This window comes from Rhincodon typus, chromosome 22 (assembly GCF_021869965.1).
Source record: "Rhincodon typus isolate 14 chromosome 22, sRhiTyp1.1, whole genome shotgun sequence".
Lineage (NCBI taxonomy): Eukaryota > Metazoa > Chordata > Chondrichthyes > Orectolobiformes > Rhincodontidae > Rhincodon > Rhincodon typus.
The window spans coordinates 5,260,837-5,282,056 of record NC_063353.1 but is presented as its reverse complement, the minus strand read 5'-3'; the positions used below and the strand labels follow the sequence as shown (position 1 = coordinate 5,282,056).

Genomic DNA, 21,220 nt, shown 5'->3' with positions numbered 1-21,220 from the left:
ATTTGGACTCTGGGAGGAAACCAGAGCACCTGGAGGAAACCCACATATACACAGGGAAAATGTGCAAACTCCACCCAAACAGTCACCCGAGTCCCTGGCACCATGAGGCAGCGATACTAACCAGTGTGTCACCATACCACCTGAAAACGTACAGTGCAGAAACTGGCCCTGTCAGCTTAACTGCTCAATGTCAGTATTTGACCTCCACTTGGCCCACCTCACAACTTAGGTCATCTCTCCCTCTCAGCATTACCTTCTACCCCTTTGTCCCTCACCTCAAAGGGCTAAAAATGTCAATGAAATGTCCTTGACCAGTAGGCTTAAGGAGGGTACTGTGGGAGGCAAGCAGTTAAATAGCTGGGGCCTTAACAGATATCTTTGCATCCTCTTTTGCCTCAGGTGAGGTTCCAGAGGACTGGAGGAATGGCCAATGTTGTTCCTTTGTTTAAGAAGGATAACAGAGATAATCCAGGTTATGACAGGGCAGTGAGTCTGATATCAGTGATGGGAAGATGTTGGAGGAGATACTGAGAGACAGGATTTATTCACATTTGGAAGCAAATGGACTTGTTTGTGAGAGGCAGCATGGATTTGTGTGGGGAACATCATGTCACACCAACTTGATTGAGTTTTCTGAGGAGGTGACAAGAATGATTGATGAGGGAAGGGCAGTGGATGTTGTCCACATGGACTTTAGTAAGGCATTTGATAAGGTATCTCATAGCAGACTAATACAAAAGGTACAGTCTGATGGGATCCGGTGTGATCTGGCTAGATAGATACAAAACTGGCTTTGTTACAAGACAAAGAGTAACAGTGGAAGGCTGCTTTTTGGAATGGAGATCAGTAACTAGTTCCGCAGGGATCAGTGCTGGGACGTTTGTTGGTTGTAATATACATAAATGATCTGGAGGAAAATGTAGCTGGTCTGATTATTAAGTTTGCAGATGGCACAATTGGCAGAGATGCAGATAGTGAGAAGGATTGTCAAAGGATACAGTGGGATATAGATGGATTAGAGATTTGGGTAGAGAAATGGCAGATGGACAAATGCAAGGTGATGCATTTTGGAAGATCAAATTCAGGTGCAAATTATACAGCTGAATGACAGTTGACACTAAGCTGGGTGGCAGTGTATGCTGCAAGGAGGATGCTAAGAGGTTGCAGAGTGACTTGGACAGACTGGCTGAACGGGCAAATACTTGGCAAATGCAATGTAATGTGGATAAATATAAGGTTATCCACTTTGGTCGCAAAAGCAGAAAGGCAGATTGTTATTTGAATGGTGGCAGTTTAGGAAAAGGTGAAGTGCAACAAGACACGGGTGTCATGGTGGAACAGTTGCTGAAGGTTGGCATGCAGATGCAGCGAGCAGTGAAGAAAGCTAATGGCATGCTGGTCTTCATAGCGAGGGGATTTGAGTATCGGAGTAAGAATGTCTTGCTACAGTTATACGGGGCCTTGGTGAGGGCACACCTTGAGTATTGTGTGCAGTTTTGATCTGCTAGTCTGAGGAAGGACATTCTCGCTATTGAAGGTGTCCAGTGAAGGTTCACCAGACTGATTCCCAGGATTGCAGTTCTGGATTATGAGGAAAGACTGGATCAACTGGACTTGTATTCACTGGAATTTAGAAGAATGAGGATGGTATCTCATAGAAACATATAAAATCCTGATGAGAGTGGACAGGCTAGATGCAGGAAGAATGTTAACGATGTTGGGGACGTCCAGAACTAGGAGTCACAGTCTAACAATAAGGGATCAGCTATTCAAGGCTGAGATGAGGAAGAATTTCTTCACTCGGAGAGTTGTGAACCTGTGGAATTCTCCCCCACAGGAAGCTTTGGGGCCAATTCATTAGATATATTCAAGAGGGAGCTGGACGTGGCCCTTGCAGCTAAAGGGATCAAGGGGTATGGGGAGAAGGCGAGAATGGGATACTGAGATTGCATGATCAGACATAATCATATTGAATGGTATTGCAGGCTCAAAGGACCAAATGGCTTACTCCTGCACCTAATTTCTTCTCTAAAGGCATAGCATAAACTTAGGACTGTCTCCCCAAAGAAGCTACGAAGGATGGTTTCAATAAAAAACTGATAAAACAGAAACTGATCAATTTTATTTGTTAGGCCAGGGTGAGAGAACGAAAATGGATAATTAAGCTACAGATCAAGCTAACTGAATGGAGGAACAGGCTCAATGGGCTCATCCTGCTCCTAAGTTTCGAGTCTGTAGGCAAGCACAAGAAAGAATAAGTGACATTATCACTGGACTAGCAATCCAAAATCCCAGACTAATGTTCTGAAGACATGAGTTCGAATTTCACCATGGCCAAAAAGGAAATATACAATCAATAAATATCTTGAACAAAGGACTAAACTAATAGAACTCAAAGAACAGCACAGCACAGGAACAGGGCTTTCGGTCCACAATGTCTGTGCTGACCATACTGACAATTCTAAACTAATCCCATCTGCCGACACATGGTCCGTATCCCTCTATTGCCTGTCTGATCTGCTGCGGTTTCTAGCACTTCCTATTTAATATTTCAGATTTCCCACATCCATGGTATTTTGCTTTTTGTATCCTTGGTACTTTATTGAATACTAGGTTATCAGTTTCATAGTCTGATGTAGTTAGATTTCAAAAGGTATCTGACTTTTGGTCACAATTCTCTGCCAACTTCACCCACTGTGACTTGATATGACACTTGTCATTCAGTTCTATAAGTCAATTGTTGGACACTGCCTTCTTGTCTCACCAGCAAATTTGATTCTACCTTGTACATCAAACAATTAATTCGCCGACTTACTGTCGCCAATGCCATGGCCAAACTGAATAGCATATTATGAAATGCCTTGCATAAAACAAACCTGACTGCCCCGGCCAACCTATTGTCTCTGCCTGCTCCTGCCCCACTGAACTTATCTCCGCTTACCTTGACACTGCTTTCTCCCCCCTGGTCCAGGAACTCCCCACCTATGTCTGGGACACCACCCACACCCTTCACCTCCTCCAAGGCTTCCACTTCCCTGGCCCCCAACACCTCATCTTCACTATAGACATCCAATCCCTATACACTTGCATTCCCCACGCAGATGGCCTAAAAGCCCTTTGCTTCTTCCTCTCCCGCAGGCCCAATCAGTCTCTCTCCACCAACACCCTCATCCGCTTAACTGAACTTGTCCTTACCCTTACCAACTTCTCCTTTAAGTCCTCCCACTTCCTACAAACTAAGGAGATGGCCATGGGCACCTGCATGGGCCCAAGCTATGCTTGCCTCTTCACAGGATACGTGGAACAGTCCCTCTTCCACTGCTACACTGGCACTATCCCCCAGCTCCTCCTCCGCTACATCGATGACTGTATCGACGCTGCCTCGTACTCCCACGAGGAGCTTGAACAGTCCATCAACTTTACTTTTCACCCCAACCTCAACTTCACCTGGGCCATCTCCGACACCTCCCTCCCCTTCCAGGATCTCTCTGTCTCCATCTCTGGTGACCGCCTCGAAACTGACATCTATTTCAAGCTCACCGACTCCCACAGCTACCTAGACTACACCTCCTCTCACCCACCTTCCTGCAAGAATGTGATCCCCTACTACCAATTCCTCTGCCTCCGCCACGTGTGCTCCCAAGATGGGGCGTTCCACTCCCAAACATCCCAGATATCCTCTTATTTCAAGGACCGTAACTTACTCCCTCCGGTGATCGAAAATGCCCTCAACCTCATCTCCTGCGTTTCCCACACCTCTGCTGTCACATCCTCTCCCCCCAACAAAAATAAAGACAGAATCCCCTTTGTCCTCAAATATCATCCCACCAACCTCCGCATCCAGCATATCATCCTCCACCACCTAAATTCCGAACCCACAACCAAAGAGATATTTCCCTCCCCACCCCTATCCGCCTTTCATAGGGACCACTCTCTCCATGACTCCCTCGTCCGCTTTACACTCCGCACTAACCCACCGTCTCCATCACCTTTCCCTGCAACTGCAGGAAGTGCTACAAGAAAAGGGAAGAAGGGTCCTGACCCAAAACGTCAACTTTGCTGCTCCTCTGATGCTGCCTGGCCTGCTGTGTTCCTCCAGCTCCACACTTCGTTATCTCTGACTCTAGCATCGGCGGTTCTTGCTATCTCTGCCTTGCATAAGTAACAATTTTTGCTGTTCACAGATTTCAGAACCTCATGCCAACATTTCTCATTATAAATTGCTGTATTATTATCTCCCATTCAATTTTGTTATGTAAAGTGTCCCAGCTGTTATATGCACTAGTTGCCATTAGGTGGCTGCACGCAACAAGTCTTTGTTCTCTTCCAATTCCATAACTATCCAGCTTATTAAAAAAATGCAGGTTTACCAATTGACACTATAAGATAGTGAATTAACTCTGGCACTGCAACAGTAAATCAGAGAATGTAGTTGCTCTCTCTTATATTGGATTCAGGTTGCTGTCAAACAGTCCTTGCCCCCTCTTCTGCTTCCATCACTTTCAGTCCTGTTCCTTGCATCCTAACATATATTTTTGAGTCAGTATCATCCTACTGTTTTCTGTCTTCATCTTGTTTTGCAGTGACAGGGAGTGTGAATGGAAGAAGGGGAAAGGAGCTACTGAGGGCTACAGGCTGTGTTTTCTGATGGAGGTTGCAAGAGGAGAATAATGAATGAAGGGAACAATCTACCTCATCAAGGGGTTTCATTTCATTAGAGTCATACATAGAGTCATAGAGATGTACAGCAATGGAAACAGACCCTTCGGACCAACTCATCCATGCCAACCAGATATCCTATATTACTCTAATCCCATTTGCCAGCATTTGGCCTATATCCCTCCAAAATCTTCCTATTCATGTACCCATCCAGATGCCTTTTAAATATTGTAATCGTACCAGCCTCCACCACTCCCTCTGGCAGCTCATTCCATTCATGTACCACCGTCTGTGTGAAAACGTTGCCCCTTAGGTCCCTTTTAAATCTTTCCCCTCTCTCCTTAAACCTATGCCTTCTAGTTCTGGACTTCCCCACCCCAGGGAAAAGATCTTGGCTATTCACCCTATCCATGCCCCTCATGATTTTATAAACCTCTACAAGGTCACCCTTCAGTCTCCGATGCTCCAGGGAAAATAGCCCCAGCCTATTCAGCCTTTCCCTATAGCTCAAACCCTCCAACCCTGGCAACATCCTTGTAAATCTTTTCTGAACCCTTTCAAGTTTCACAACATCCTTGCTTTAGCAGGGAGACCAGAAATGCACACAGTATTCCAAAAGTGGCCTAACCAATGTCCTGTACAGCCGCAACATGTCCTCCCAACTCCTATACTCAATGCACTGACCAATAAAGGCAAGCATACCAAACACCTTCTTTACTGTCCTATCTACCTGCAACTGCACTTTCAAGGAACTATGAACCTGCACTCCAAGGTCTCTTTGTTCAGCAGCACTCCACAGGACCTTACCATGATGTGGACAAGTCCTGCCCTGATTTGCCTTTCCAAAACGCAGCACCTCACAATTATCTAAACTAAACTCCATCTGCCACTCCTAGGCCCATTGACCCACCTGATCAAGATCCCATTGTACACTGAGGTAAATTTCTTCACTGTCCACTACACCCCCAATTTTGGTGTCATCTGCAAACTTACTAACCATGCTTCCTACGTTCACATTGAAATTGTTTATATTAAAAGGAATATTAATAATTATGTAAATAAATCTAATTATATTAAATTTACACAGTCATTGGTTAATATATCTGAATTTCTTGACTGATAACCGAGATAATTAACTAAGATGAGGCACTGGCACCGTGGTAATTTCACTAGTTTAGCAATCTAGCACCAAGGCTATTGGAAGACGTGGGTTCAAATTCCACTATGGCAGATGGTGAAATTTGAATTTGATAGAAATATCAAAATTGGAATTAAAAGCAAGCCTAAGGATGGTCACTGTCCTATTGTTATTAAGAAAAAATCTGATTCACTAATATCCTTCAGGGAAAGAAAACTGCTGTTCTTACCTGGTCTGGCCTACAGTGACTCCAGAACCACAGTAATATGATTGATGCTTAACTGTTCTCTGGGCAATTAAGGATGGGCAATAAATGTTGGTCTGGGCAGCAACACACACATCCCATGAAACAATTTTAAAAGAACATACAATGGGAAGTTTCCATTCCCATACTCTGTATTTGGAAGTAAATTAACATCCACACTTTGCTACAAAGCCAAAACTCATAACTAACAACAAATACTTTCATTCCAGCTTCATTTCTTTGTTATCACGTACACCAAAAAACTACAGATTTTTGTCATTGTATTACTGTATCACAGTGAAATCACAAATTCTAGCAAGAATTGCTATGTTGGGCGTTGTCAATATTTTCATCTGGGCTTCACTGAGGTGCCTTACTGTTTTTGTGGCTATATCTGCAGTTCATTTACAAAACTGCCCTTTGATTTTCCAGTGGTCAGAGCTTATTATCAGATATGGAGATAGCAAAAACTGGAGATGCTGGAGTCAGAGTCAACACAGTGTGGAGCTTAAGGAACACAGCAGGTCAGACAGGATCAGAGGAGCAGAAAAGTCAACATTTCAGGTCAGGACCCTTCTTCATAACTGGAGAGGGGGAAGGGAGCTCTGAAATAAATGGGGGGTGATTGGAGCTGGGGGAAGGTAGGTGGGATGGTGATAGGTGGATGTAGATAGGGGTTCTGGAGATTGATCAGTGCGAAGGGTGGGGCAGATAGGTGGGCGAGAAGATAGACAAGTTGTGTCAGGTCAAGGAGGCGAGAAGGAGGATGGGTGGGGCTGGGGAAAGGTAGGCAGGGTGGTGATAGGTGGATGCAGGTAAGGGGTAGTGGGGATTGGACATTGGGAAGGGTGGGGCAGATAGGTGGGGGAGAATTTGGACAGGTTGTATCAGGTCAAGGAGGGAGGTTTGGACGTGGGATGAGGCCGGGGGTGGGGAGATTTTAAAACTGGTGAAATCTATATCTGAGCTAAGCCTGCTTCCTCATAGGATAGTGGAACTGTCTCTTTTCTGCTGTTACACCGGCACCATCCTTCACCTCTTTCTCTGTCATATTGATGACTGTATCGGTGCTGCCTCGTGCTCCCATGAGGAGCTTGAACAGTTCATCAACTTTACTAACACCTTTCACCCCCAACCTCAAATTCACCTGGATCAACTCCGATGCCTCCCTCGAATTCCTGGACCTTTCTTTCTCCATCTCTGGTGACCACCTCAACACTGACATCAATTTCAAAACCACCAACGCCCATAGCTACCTGGACTACACCTCCCCTCACCCACCCTCCTGCAAGAATGCGATCCCCTACGCTCAACTCCTCTGCTCTGCCACATCTGCTCCCAAGGTGGAGCGCTCCACTCCCAGATATCCCAGATGTCCTCCTATTTCAAGGACTGCAACTTGCCCCCTTCGGTGATCAAAAATGCCCTCAAACACATCCCTTGCATTTCCCACACCTCTGCTCTCAAGCCCCCTCTCCCCAAACAAGAGTAAAGACAGCATCCCCCTGGTCCTCACATACCAGCCCACCAACCTCTGCATCCAGTGTATCATCCTCCGCCATTTCTGCCACCTACAATCTGACCTCACGACCAAAAAGATATTTCCCTCCCCACCCCTATCTGCCTTTCGTAGGGACTGCTCACTCTGCGATTCCCTCATCTGCTCCACACTCCCCACTAACCCCACCATACTTGGCACCTTTCCCTGCAACCATAGGAAGTGCTACACCTGCTCCTACATCACCCCCTCACCTCCATTTAAGGCCCAAAGCAAACTTTCCCTATCCAGCAGGGGTTGATCTGTACATCCTCCAACCTGATCTACTGTATCCGTTGCTCCTGATGTGGCCTCCTCTACATCAGTGAGACCAAGTGCAGACTCGGGGACTGTTTCGTGGAGCATCTGCGCTCTGTGAACAATAATTGACAGCACCTTCCAGTCGCTAACCATTAACTCCCTCCCACTCCCTTGATGACATGTCCATCCTGGGCCACCTCCAGTGTCACAATGACGCCACACGCAAACTGGACGGGCAGCACCTCATATTCCACCTCGGGAGCCTACAGCCCGGTGGCCTGAACATAGAATTCACCATTTTTAAAATCTCCCCACCCCCAGCCTCATCCCACGTCCAAACCTATCACCACCCCACCTGCTTTTCCCCAGCCCCACCCATCCTCCCTCTTGCTTCCTTGACCTGACACAACCTGTCCATCTTCTCTCCCACCTATCTGCCCTACCCTTTCCACTGACTAATCCCCACCACGCTCTACCTGCATCCACCTATCACCATCCCACCTACCTTCCCCCAGCCCTACCCCTCCTCTCTCTATTTATTTCCCAGCTCCCTTCCCCCTCCACAGTTCTGAAGGAGGGTCCCAACCCAGAACGTCAACTTATTAACAGATTTTGCTTTTTTATTCATTCATGCAATATAGGTGAACTTGACTAGGCCAGCATTTATTGGCCATCCCTGATACCCTTGAGAAGGTGGTAGTGAGCTACCTTCTTGAAGCACTACGGTTCATTTGGTATAAGGACATTTACATTGCTGTTTAGAAGGAAGTTCCAGGATTTTGACCCAACAACAGTGAAGGAGTGTTGACATAGTTCCACATTAGCAAGCTGTGTGCCTTGCAGAGGAGTTTTCAAGTGGTGGTGTTCCTATGTATCTGCTGCCCTTATCTTCCTAGTTTTTAGAGATCATGAGTTTGGAATGTGCTGTCCAAAGAACCCTGATGCATTTCTGCAGGGGATCCAGTAGATGGTATGCACTGCTGCCATTGTCATGGCAGAGTTCCTAGCTCTTGAAAGGTTTTTGTAGAAACAGTATTTATAAAGCTGATTCAATTCAATGATAACCTCAAGGATATTATTAATGGGAATTCAGTGATGGTTATATTGAATGTCAAAGGACAATGGTTACATTCTCTCTTAATGGAGATCGTCAATGCTTCAGATTTGTGCGACCACTTGATGCCCAAGCCTGTATGTTTTCCAGGTCTTGCTGCATATGGACACAGATGGCTTCACTATCTGAGGTATCGCAGATGATATTTACCATCGTACAATCATTGGCAAATATTGCCACTTCTAACCTTATGATGGAGGGAAGGTTGCTGATGAAACAGCTGGAGATGGTTAGATTTAGGACACTACCCTGAGGAACACTTGCAGAGATACCCTGGAGCTGAGATGACTGACCTCCAACAACCACAACCATCTTCAATTTTACAGGTGTGACTTCAACCAGGAAGACATCTTTTTCTGATTTCTAATTATTCTGGTATTGCCAAGGGACCTTGATGCCGTACTCAATCTTAAGGTTAAAGGCAGTCATTCCTACCTCACCTCTTGGGTCTAATTCTATTGTCTATATTTGGACCAAAGTTGTAATGAGATCAGGAGCTGGCGAAACCCAAAATAAGAGTCATTGTGCAGGTTATTCCATTATGAGTGCCACTTGATTTTACATGGACTGAATCAAATTTGTTGAAGTCTGGCATCTGTGATGTTTGACCCACAGGAGAAGGCCAAGACGGAGCACATGTGTCTGGCTGGATATAGATGCAAATAAAACAGCCTTGTCTTTTGGACTGTTGTGGTGGGCTCTCCTATTATTGAGGGTAGCAAGATTTGTGAAGTCTGCTTCTCCTTTTAGTGATTTGATTAACCATCGCTATTTAGGGTTGGATGTGGCGGGACTGCAGAGTTTAGATCTAATTCACTGATTGTGAGATGGCTTCTCCGTTCCTACTGCATGTTGTTTCTGCTATTTAGCATAAAGGTAGTCTGACATTGGAGCTTCATGAGGTTGACATTTGAGCTTTAGATAAGCTTGCCGCTGCTCCAGACATGCATTCCTGCATTCTTCTTTGGACCAGGGTTGTTCTCCCAGCTTGATGGTAATGGTGGACTACTGGATATGCCAAGGCTTTCATATTGAGGTTGAATACAAATCTCCTCCATCTGAAGGCCCACTGTGCCTCAGAGAATCATAGAATGTTACAGTACAGAAGATGGCCATTTGACCCATCACATCTGTATTGGCTTCTGAAAGAGCTACCCAGCCCTATCTCCATAGCCCTCTAAATTTATCACTTTCAAATACATATATATATATACATATATAGATATATAATATATATGCATCTCTCCTTTGAAACTTCCGATGGAATTAACCTCCACCATTCCCCCAGACAACGCATTCCAAATCCTAATAACTCTCTGAGTAAAGAAGTTTCTCCTCATCTCACTCCTAGCTCTCTTGTCAATAATCTTGAAAGTGTGACACCTAGTTACTGACATAGTAACAAGTGGAAACAGAATAACCTCCTTTCCCTATCAAAATTGTTCATAATTTTGAACACTTCAATAAGGTCACCTCTTAATCTTCTTTGCTCCAAGGAGAATTAGCCCAAATTGTCAGATCACTTCTTGTACCTAAAATCCCTTATTCCTGGTATTATTCTAGAAAATTTCATTTGTAGTTGCATCAAGGGCTTTAAGGTCCTTCCTTTAATAAGGTGTCTGGAACTGAACACAATACTCCAAATGTGATCTGACTAATGATTTGTAGTGGTGTAGCATCACTTCCTATTCTGTACCTCTATTTATAAACCCAATGATTCTATAAGCCTTTTTAACAACAGGTTACCTTAACAACAGGTGGCCTTGCCTGGCCACCTTCAGAGAGTTACGCATGTGAACCCCGAGGTCCCTCTGCTCCAGTACTCCCCTCAAAGTTGTACCATTGAGCCTGTATTGTCTCTCTGTGTTTCTTCTACCAAAATGCATTACCACACATTTCTCTATATTGAGATTCATCTGACAGGTATCTGCCATTTGGCTAACTTGGTCAATGTTCCTTTGAAGTCACTCAGCGTCAGCCTCACAATTCACTATTCTCCCAAGCTCAGTATTATCTGCAAATTTAGAGATTTTGCCCTCAACACCTATTTCCAAATCCTTTATATAAATTAAGGAAGAGCAAGGGTTCCAACACCAATCCCTGGGAAACACCACTTTCAACTTGTCTCCAGTCTGAGAAGTGCCCATCTATACCTACTTTTTGTTCCCTATATTTTAGCCAAATTTTATTCCATAATACCAAGGACCCATCAATCCCAAGCATTTCTAAATTACCAACCAACCTGCCATGTGGAACCATATTAAATGCTCTCTGAAAGTTCAAATACACAACATCCACAGCACCATCCTCATCCATTGTCTGTGTCACCTTGTCAAAGAACTCAATTTGTCAGACATAACCTGCCCTTGATAAAGCCATATTGACTGTGTAGTATTAATTTAATTTTTTCTCTGAGTGTATATTTATCTTATTCCGTATCAGATATCCCCCGGTTGATGTCAAGGCAACAGGTCTGTAATTTCCTGGGTTATCCTTTGCCTTCAACTTAAACGATGGTGTTAAGTTTACAATCATCCATTCCCTCCGTACTAATCCTGTGTTCAGACAGGCCTGGAAAAATTCTGTCAATATCTACACAGTTTGCTCCCATCCTCTCTCTGCAATCTAGGATGCATCCCACCCAGGACTGGCAACTTCTCTACCTGGAGTGCTGCCAGCCTTTTGCACCTCTTTACCTATTTAGTACCTCTTTCATACCCATACTCTCATACTTCAGTGAGCAGCTTACCCTGCTTATTCCTTATGGGTTCCTCTATCCTTCACTGATCTTTTACTATTAATATGTTTGAAGAACATTTTACTATTTGTTTTAGCACAGCCCGACATATTTTCCTTGTGCTTCCTCTTAGCCTTTCTTATTCCAGCATTAGCCCCTCTCATGCATGAGATACTCTTCCTGATTTCTATTGCTATTATTATTCTGGTACGCATCATACGCCTGCTTTTTTTCCCTTATTTTCTCATTAATATTCTTAGTCATCCAGGGTACTCTAGCCTTGGATACCCCATATTTAATTCTCATGGGTGTGTACCTAGCTTGCATACTATTCATCTCCCCTTTGAAAGTCTTCCATTTTTCATCTACTGTTTTATCCACTAAAATTTGTTTTCAATCAACTTGCTCCAATTCAACTTTTAGAGCTCTAAAATCTGTACTTTTCCAATCTGGGATCTTAATCCTTGACCGATATATATCCTTTTCCAACTTAATATCGAACCTGATTATATCATGTTTGCTGTTTCCCAAATGGTCCCCCAATCTAACATTCTCCCCTTGGCTTGCCTCATTTTCTACGAGCTGATCCAGAAAGTTCTCCTGCACACATTGCAGGAATTTCTCTTCTTTCATGCTTCACACTCCACCTTTTTTCTCCAGTCTATCCTAGAGTAATTGAAATCACCAACTATCACAACCCTACTTGTCCTGCAGGTTTCCATAATCTGCCTACAAATGCTCTCTTCTACTTCCTCCCTACTATTTGAAGGTCAATAATAAATACCCAACAAGGTCACCGCTCCCTTCCTGTTTCTCACCTCCAACCATACAGATTTTAATTCAGGAACTGTATCTCATTCAAGGGCTATGATATTATCTTTGACCAAGACTGCTACACCCCCTCCTTTTTCATCCATGATAAGTTTATAGTCAAGAGGTTATAACCATGACTTGAGTCACATTTCTGCCAATGCTACTATTTAATATCTCCCAAAGCAATTTCTGCTTCCAGTTCCCAATTTTGTCCACGCATTTACATACATACAATTTAACCCTGCCCTTATTTCTTTCTTGTCCATTAGCAGGTGATTGTTTTCTTTTCATTGTCAACACTCAAGCTCCCCTTGTTTCGTATTCCTCGTTCGCCATCTTCTGTCTTTTGCCCTCTCTAGGCACAAAAGCTAGGCCCATTGGTTAACTCACCCCTGCCTTACAAGTGTAAATCCACCATCTGTTTCAGCCAAGACATTAGTTCCATTTATGCTCAGGTGAAGCCCATCTCTTTCTCCTTTTCCAAGAGTAATCCCAACATCCCAAAAATCTAAATCCTTCCTCCTACGCCATCCCTCAAGTCAGGCATTTACCCCTGATCTGCCTTTGCCCACATGTTGAAGCTTCTGACAGAGGTGATACTTCTGAGATTACTATCCTGGAGGTCCTGCTTTCAACCTACTCATTAACTCCTGAAATTGATCTTGCAAGACCGCTAAGTTGTCCCTCCCTATGTCATTGGTTCCCACATGAACCACAACCACTGGTTGTTAACCTTCCTTTTCCATACATGCTTTGACATTGGATCCTTTGAGATTCACTACTCAGCTGTGATGAGTGAGCCAACTTCTCTTAGAATCCTCCTCTGTCACTTCTCACTCTCAACCTCTGTTCTAGTTGGCCAGTGTTTGGACTGCTGATCCAGTTTTGAGTTGCTGGATCTGTTCAAAGTCTGGCCCATTAGCACAGTGGCAGTATTCTCAATGTGAAGATTACACTTCATTTCCACAAGACTAGGCAGTGGTTTTTCCTACCGATACTCCCTCAGACAGAAACATACAAGACAGGTAGATTTGTGAGGTCAAGTAGGTCTTACCCACTTGTTGGTTCCCTCATCACTTGCTGTACGCTCAGTCTAGCAGCTGTGTCCTGTAACACTCGGCTAACTTAATCAGTATTGGTGCTACCAAGGCATTCTTGCTGATGGACATTAAAGCTCCCTGTGCCCTTGTCATACTCGGTCTTTTCTCCAAGTATTTCCAACATTGAAGAGCATTGATTCGTCAGCCAAGAGGGAGTAGCAGGTAGTAAGCAGCAGGAGCTTTCCTTGCATTATTTGATATGATGTCTTAAGATTTCATGGGGTCCAGAGTCTATGGCGACAACTCCAAGGGCAACTCATTCCCGATGATATATTGTAGTGCCATCACCATTATGCAGCTTGCCTATGTTCTCTTCACCATGTTCTTATTATCCAGAAAAAATTTTTCATACAGAAGTATATATTTCTGACTTTACATGCATGAAAGGACAGCACTTCAGGTTGAGGTCCTTCAGTAACAGCCAGCATTATGAGCAAACTTTTTCATCTTTGGTTGCCAGCTGTATCAAAAGGATTGAAAATATTTTCAAGGGAGTGCAGAAACAAGAGAGTTCCATGAGGTCACGCACACAAATATTTGAAAATGGAAGGAGAAATGAACGGATCTGTTTTAAAAAGAGGTTCCTTGTATTAATAAATAACGCACAAATGGAAGGAGTTTTGCCATTTTTTTATAGCACACTGGGTAGGGCCCACCTAGAATATTGTATTATTGTTGTGTAATTATAAGCATCACATTTACAAAAGGATGCCAGGAAAAGCTACAGAGGAGATTTACTATATCTTTTCATTACTAGGAAGGTCAGCAACCAGAGGACACAGATTTAAAACAATTAGCAAAAGATGAGAAGAAATTGCTTTGATTCTGACCTGTGATGATCTGGAATGTACTACATGGAAGTGTGGTGGAAGGAGATTCAGTAGTAACTTTCAAAGATGATTTGGATACATACTTGAAAAAGAGAAACTTTCAGGGCTGTGGGGAAAGGACAGACGAGTAGGACTAATAGGTGTTTCAAAGAGCTGGAACAAACACAAACCGAACTGCCTCCTATGCTTTATGATTCTAATTAATCTTTCCTTGCTGAATTAGAAACATAAGAGCAGATTTTCAACTTCAGTGTCTCGTAAATACATATTAGATATTTAGTAATAAGCTCCAAAGTCTAAATGTTGTAAAGAGCCAGCACAGGTAGAATGGATTGAATAACCTTCTATGTGAATTCCATTATTTATAAAATTTGGAGTAAAACTATGAAGCCAACAAAGGAATTAATTACATTGTTTCTTGAAAAAATTGATTCATGGTTTGATGATCTGTAATACAGCTCTGATCAGATAAATTATTAGACTCTCCCTCCAACTAGTTCTGACTGGTCTTCCACATGTAAACTTGAGGTAATTCAAAACTCTGCTGTCCATGTCTTAGCTCATAACTAATTCTCTGTCATCTCTGTACTCTCACTAACTCCCAGTCTAGTAAAACATTAATTTTAAATCTCTCATCCTTGTTTTCAAGGCTTTCTCCTCCCTAACTCTGCAATCTCCTCACACTCCACAACTTCCAAGATATGTTAAACTAGAAAGGGTACACAAAACATTTACAAGAATGTTGCCGGAACTGAAGGGTTTGAATTATAAGGAGAAGCTGGATAGCTGGGACTTTATCCCCTGGAATGTCGAAGGTTGAGGGGTGATCTTATAGAGGTTTGTAAAATCATGAGAGGCATCAGTAAGGTAAATGGGCAAGATCTTTTTCCGAGGGTGGGGGGAGTCCAAAACTAGACAACATAGGTTTATGATGTGAGGGGAAAGATTTAAAATGGGTCCCATGGACAATTTTTTCATACAGAGGGTGGTGCAAGTATGGAATTAGCTACCAGAAGAAGTGGTGGAGGTGGATACAATTACAACATTTAAAACACATTTGGACAGGTATATGATTAGGAAAGGTTTAGAGGGTATATGGGCCAAAAGCAGACAAATGGGACTCGTTCTGTTTAGAATACCAGTCAGCATGAATGTGTTAGGCCAAAGGGTCTGTCTCTGTGCTGTATGACATTTTGCCCTTTCAAGCATCCTCAATTTTAATCACAACACTGATGGCTGTCCCTTCTGTTGCCTGGGTCTTAAGATATAGAAATGTTTCCCTACACTTTTCTACATTCTTACCTCAATTTTCTCCTTTAAGGCATTCCTTATATCTACCTCAACCCATCTATCTTAACTATCCTTAATATCTCTCTTTGTGGCTTTATATCATATTTTGTTTATAATGCTTTGCGATGTGGCTTGGGACATTTTATTGCAATTAAGTCACCATAAGTAATTGCTGTTATACTTAACCATTCCCCACCACCAGCATACCACTTACTTTCTCCTTACGCACTTGAAACAAATATTTCTCTTAGAAATTTTGCTATATATGCAAACTTGGAAATTTCTGAACATATGTATATCTGCATAAAGTGCAGTTATTTGCATCATGACCACGTTTTGACACTTACAATTCCCAGCATCAAAATATCTTGGTTGATTTGCAGCTCAACTCCACTTTTGAATTATTGATCCATCTTCCTTGCCTCCCTCCCTAAACAACAAAGCCTATCTTTCTTAGTCCTGAACATTTTAATTTACAACCCAACACCCACTCCTCCAAACTTAATTACAGCATTTTGTGGCATCCTGTTTTGATTTTGATTTCCAAACTTTTTAAAACAAAATTGCATTCAATAAATTCTTGAAACTGAAAAATTGCATGTGATATACTTCCCATTATAAATGAGTTCTGTATTTGGTAACTTTGCATCAATATCTTCGGCAATTCGTTCTTTGCTTGGTGATCTGCTTCTCAATTCTGTTTCCTCCTTGGAACTGGCACTTATTGCACTCTACAAAATAGTAAAATAATAGTTACATTTTATAAAGATTAATGATGGTAAGGAAATTGGGGTGAGAGGCAACGGCCTAGTGGTATTATTGCTAGAATCCAGAAACTCAGCTAATGTTCTGGGGACTCAGATTTGAATCCTGCCATGGCAGATGGTGGAATTTGAATTCAATAAAAAAAAAACTCTGGAATTAAGAATCTACTGATGACCATGAAACCACTGTCAATTGTCAGAAAAACCCATCTAGTTCACTAATGTCCTTCAGGGAAGGAAATCTGACATCCTCACCTGGTGTGGCTTATATGTGACTCCAGACCCACAGCAATGTGGTTGACTCTCAACTGCCCTCTGAAAGGGCTTAGCAAGCCATTCAGTTGTACCAATCACTACAAAGTCTCAAAGAAACGAAACCGGACAGATCACCTGGCATCGACATAGGCACTGGAAAAGACAATGGCAGAAACAGCCCTGTCAAACTAGCAAAGTCCTCCTTACTAACATCTGGGGGTTGGTTACAAAATTGAGAGAGCTGCCTCACAGACTAGTCAAGCAACAGTCTGACATAGTCATACTCACAGAATCATACGTTACAGACAATGTCCCAGACACCACCATCATCATCCCTGGATATGTCCTGTCCGTTGGCAGAGGTGGTGGCACAGTGGTATACAGTTGTGAGGGAGTTGCCCTTGGGAGTCTTCAATGTTGACTCCAGACCTCATGAAGTCTCGTGGCTTCATGTTAAACATGTTTCTCTTGAATTATTTTATCAATCTGTTACAATGCTAAAAGTAGGTTTTAGTTAAGATCCTTCAAATAATCGTAGATTCCGAAGTAACTATAGATCCACCTATATACACAAAAAATCACTAAAAGTATTAAAGAAAAAGATTCAAATTAGTTTCAGACAGTAAAAGCAGCCTCCCATATCATTACAGGGAGAAATGAATAAGGTAAGTATTTAATTAATTGGCAGTTAATATAAGTGCAGCTGGCAAATGTTACTTGAATACAGTATCCATTATGAAATGCGTCAAGAAGGAAGATAAGAAAGTCTGGGAAAATATCATGAAAGACGGGGGGTGGACCACAAGCCTGTCCAACTCTTTGTCATTCAGTGATATGATTAACTTAATTGGAAATACATTGAAGTTGCTAATGCAAGCTTGAGCTGTATAAGATGCTGTACCAGAGAGCCAATTACAAAGGGATAACACAGCACCGCTGACCAATAGTAATCAAAGCTGGGTGTGTGCGCTCTAAGTTTAAACCGTATAAGTTGAGACATTCTGAAGCTTTTTGTGTGTGTCTTATTGTTCTGAAGAAACAAAGCAATAAATCACAATACAAGTTACCTGACACCACCCCCTAACTCGGACTCTCATTGGAAAATATGAGATCTAACAACTGATTAATCAGTACTACACCATGTTGAACAACACTGAGAGGAAGCACTGAGAATGGTAAGAGCACAAAATGTACTCTGGGTGGGGGATTTCAATGTCCACGATCAAGAGTGGCTCAGCAGCAGTACTACTAATCGAGCTGGTCTGGTCCTAAAGGACTCGGCTGCTAGACTGGATCTGTGGCAGGTGGTGAGGGAACCAACAAGGTGGAAAAACATACTTGACCTCATTCTTACTAATCTGCCAGCTGCAGACATATCTGTCCATAACAGTCTCGGTAAGAGAGACCACCACGCAGTCCTTGAGGTGTTAACTTGATGAAGCTACCAAACAGGACTTGCATGCCAAACAGCATAAGCAGCAAGTGATAGACAGCACTAAGCAATCCCACACCAACGAATCAGATCTAAGCTCTGCAGTGCTGCCACATCCAGTCGTGAATGGTGGTGGACAATTAATCAACTCACTGGAGGATGAGGCTCCACAAATATCCCCACCCTCAATGACGGAAGAGCCCAGCACATTCGTGAAAAAGATAAGGCTGAAGGTTTCGCAGCAATCTTAAGCCAGAAGTGCCATACTGATCTCGGCCTCCTCCAGTGGTCCCCAGCATTAAACATACGAGTCTTCAGCCAATTTGATTCATTCCGCATCACATCAAGAAATGGTTGGAGACACTGCATACTGCAAAGGCTACGGGCCCTGACAACATTCCAGCAAGAGCACTGAAGACTTGTGCTTCTGAACTTGCTGCTCCTCTAGCCAAGCTGTTCCAGTACAATTACAATACTATCCAAAATGTGGAAAGTTGTCCAGGTATGTCCTGTACATTAAAAGCAGGACAAATCCAACTCGGCCAATTACCGTTGTATCAGTCTATCCTTGATCATCATTAAAGTGACGGAAGGTGTCATCAATAGTCCTATCAAGCAGCACCTGCTCAGCAATAACCTGTTCAGTGACGCCAAGTTTGGGTTTTGCCAGGCCACTCAACTCCTGACCTCAGTGCAGCCTTGGTTCAAACATGGACAAAACAGCTGACTTCCAGAGGTGAGGTGAGAGTGACATCAAGGCTGCATTCAACTGAGTGTGGCATCAAGGACACCTGGTAAAACTGGAATCAATGGTAATCAGGGGCAAAATCTCTTTATTGATCAAGGGTACACTGATACAGCAGTAATTGGCCCGGTTGGATTTGTCCTGCTTTTAACGTACAGGACATACCTGGACAATTTTCCACATTGTTGGGTAGTATTGTAATTGTACTGGAACAGTTTGGCTAGAGGAGCAGCAAGTTCAGAAGCACAAGTCTTCAGTGCTCTTGCCGGAATGTTGTCGGGGCCCGATGGTTAGAGTCATACCTAGCACAAAGATAGATGGTTGTGCTTGTTGGAGGTGATTCATCTCAGCTCCAGGATATCTCTGCAGGAGCTCCTCAGGGTACTGTCCTAGGCCCAACCATCTTCAGCTGCTTCATCACTGACGTTCCCTCTATCATAAGGTCAGAAGTGCAGATGTTTGTTGATGATTACACAATGTTCAGCACCATTCGTGACTCCTCAGACACAGAAGCAGTCCATGATCAAATGCAACAAGATCTGGACAATTTCCAGGCTTGGGCCGACAACTGGCAAGTAACATTCGTGCCAAACAAATGCCAGGCCATGACCATCACAACTAAATGAGACAATCTAACCACCACCCTTGACATTCAATGGTGTCACCATCTCTGAAACCCCCTCTATCAATATCCTGGGGGTTTATCATTGACCAGAACCTCTGCTGGACTCACCACATAAATATAGTCACTACAAGAGCAGGTCAGAGGCTACGAATACTGTGGAATGTAACTCATCTCCTGACTCCCCAAAGCCTGTCCACCATTTACAAGGCACAAGTCAGGAGTGTGAGGGAATACTCCCCACTTGCCTGGATGAGTGCAGCTCCTACAACACCCAAGAATATTGACACCATCCAGGACAAAGTAGCCTGCTTCATTGGCAGCACATTCACAAGCATCCACTCCCTGCAACACCGACGCTCAGTATCAGCAGTGTGTATCATCCACAAGATGCACTGCAGAGATTCACCAAAAATCCTCAGGCAGCACCTTCCAAACCCATGACCACTTCCATTTAGAAGGACAGCAGCAGCAGGTACATAGGAACTCCACCACCTACAAGTTCTCCTTCAAGCCTTTCACCATTCTGATTTAGAAATGTATCACCTTTCCATCACTGTCACTGGGTCAAAATCCTGGAATTCTCTCCTGAATGGCATTGTGGGTCAACCCATGGCAAGTGGACTGCAGCGGTTCAAGAAGGCAGCTCACCACCACCTTCTCAAGTGCAACCAAGGACAGGCAATAAATGCAGGCCCAGTCAGTGATGTCCACATCCCACAGATGAATAAAAAAAATTGCCATTAAATGTGTAATGATAGTGGTGTCATGATAAATCAGTAAGCATTGCATTGCTTACAACACGACCTTGCAATAACCATAGGAAAACAATGTTCATATCTGAGGTTATATAAAACAATGCTGCTTGTCTCTTAATTCGCATTAAATTCTGTTCACCGATCACCCCTGTGCATTGACTCCTGGTCAAGCAACATTTTGATGATAAAATTCTTACACTTGTTTTCAAATTCTTTCATGGCCTCACCCCTCTCTACCTCTGTAATCTCCTCCGACCCCTCAATTCTCTGAGGTACATGCACTCATTGAATTCTGATATCTTGAATACTATTAGAATTAGGAATGAGTGCTCCAGAAATCTAGAGTTGCAACATTAGACCAAATGTTTTAACGTCCATTTACTTTACACTCCTGCTGTAACAGAAGAAGATCAAACCATCTTCCTTTGACAGTCATTGGCATTACCTTTGCTGAATCCCCCACTATCAACATCATTGGGGTTACAATTGGATGAAGAAATAATGTTACAAGGCTGCATCTCATTTCCCTCTTCTCTGCGCATGCAACTGTCTATTTCCCCAATATAAAGAAAAAAAGTAACAGGGCCATATCCATGTGAAGTTTGTGATACTCCATACATTTCCATGTGCTGTACACGTGGTTCCAGTGACTGTCTAATGACTGACATCTCTAGGGTTTGATTTGAAGCCAGGCGGACAATATATACTCTTTCAACAAAAGTTAACTTCAGTCCAGATTGATACATCCTACTACGAAACTGTAGCTGCAGTTCAAACTGTACTGTAGAAATTATTAGGTGCAGTTTTTGACTTGCTCACTGAGTCAGTAAGTTTGTTCGCAAACGTTCCATCACCATGCTAGGTAACATCATCAATGCACCTCCAGTGAAGCGTAGGTGTTCTGTCCCACTTGCTATTCAT

At 43.2% G+C, this 21,220-nt stretch overlaps 1 protein-coding gene across 2 annotated transcripts in view; it reads right to left on the bottom strand.

Moving 5' to 3' along the window:
- The window catches only part of dnai7 (dynein axonemal intermediate chain 7), an 82,139-nt gene that overhangs the window by 21,043 nt on the left and 39,876 nt on the right, over positions 1–21,220 (bottom strand). For both annotated transcript variants that reach the window (XM_048610273.1, XM_048610274.1), the window contains exon 9: positions 16,337–16,454. In XM_048610273.1, the coding sequence (XP_048466230.1) occupies positions 16,337–16,454 (118 nt within the window). The remainder of the gene's footprint in view (positions 1–16,336; positions 16,455–21,220) is intronic.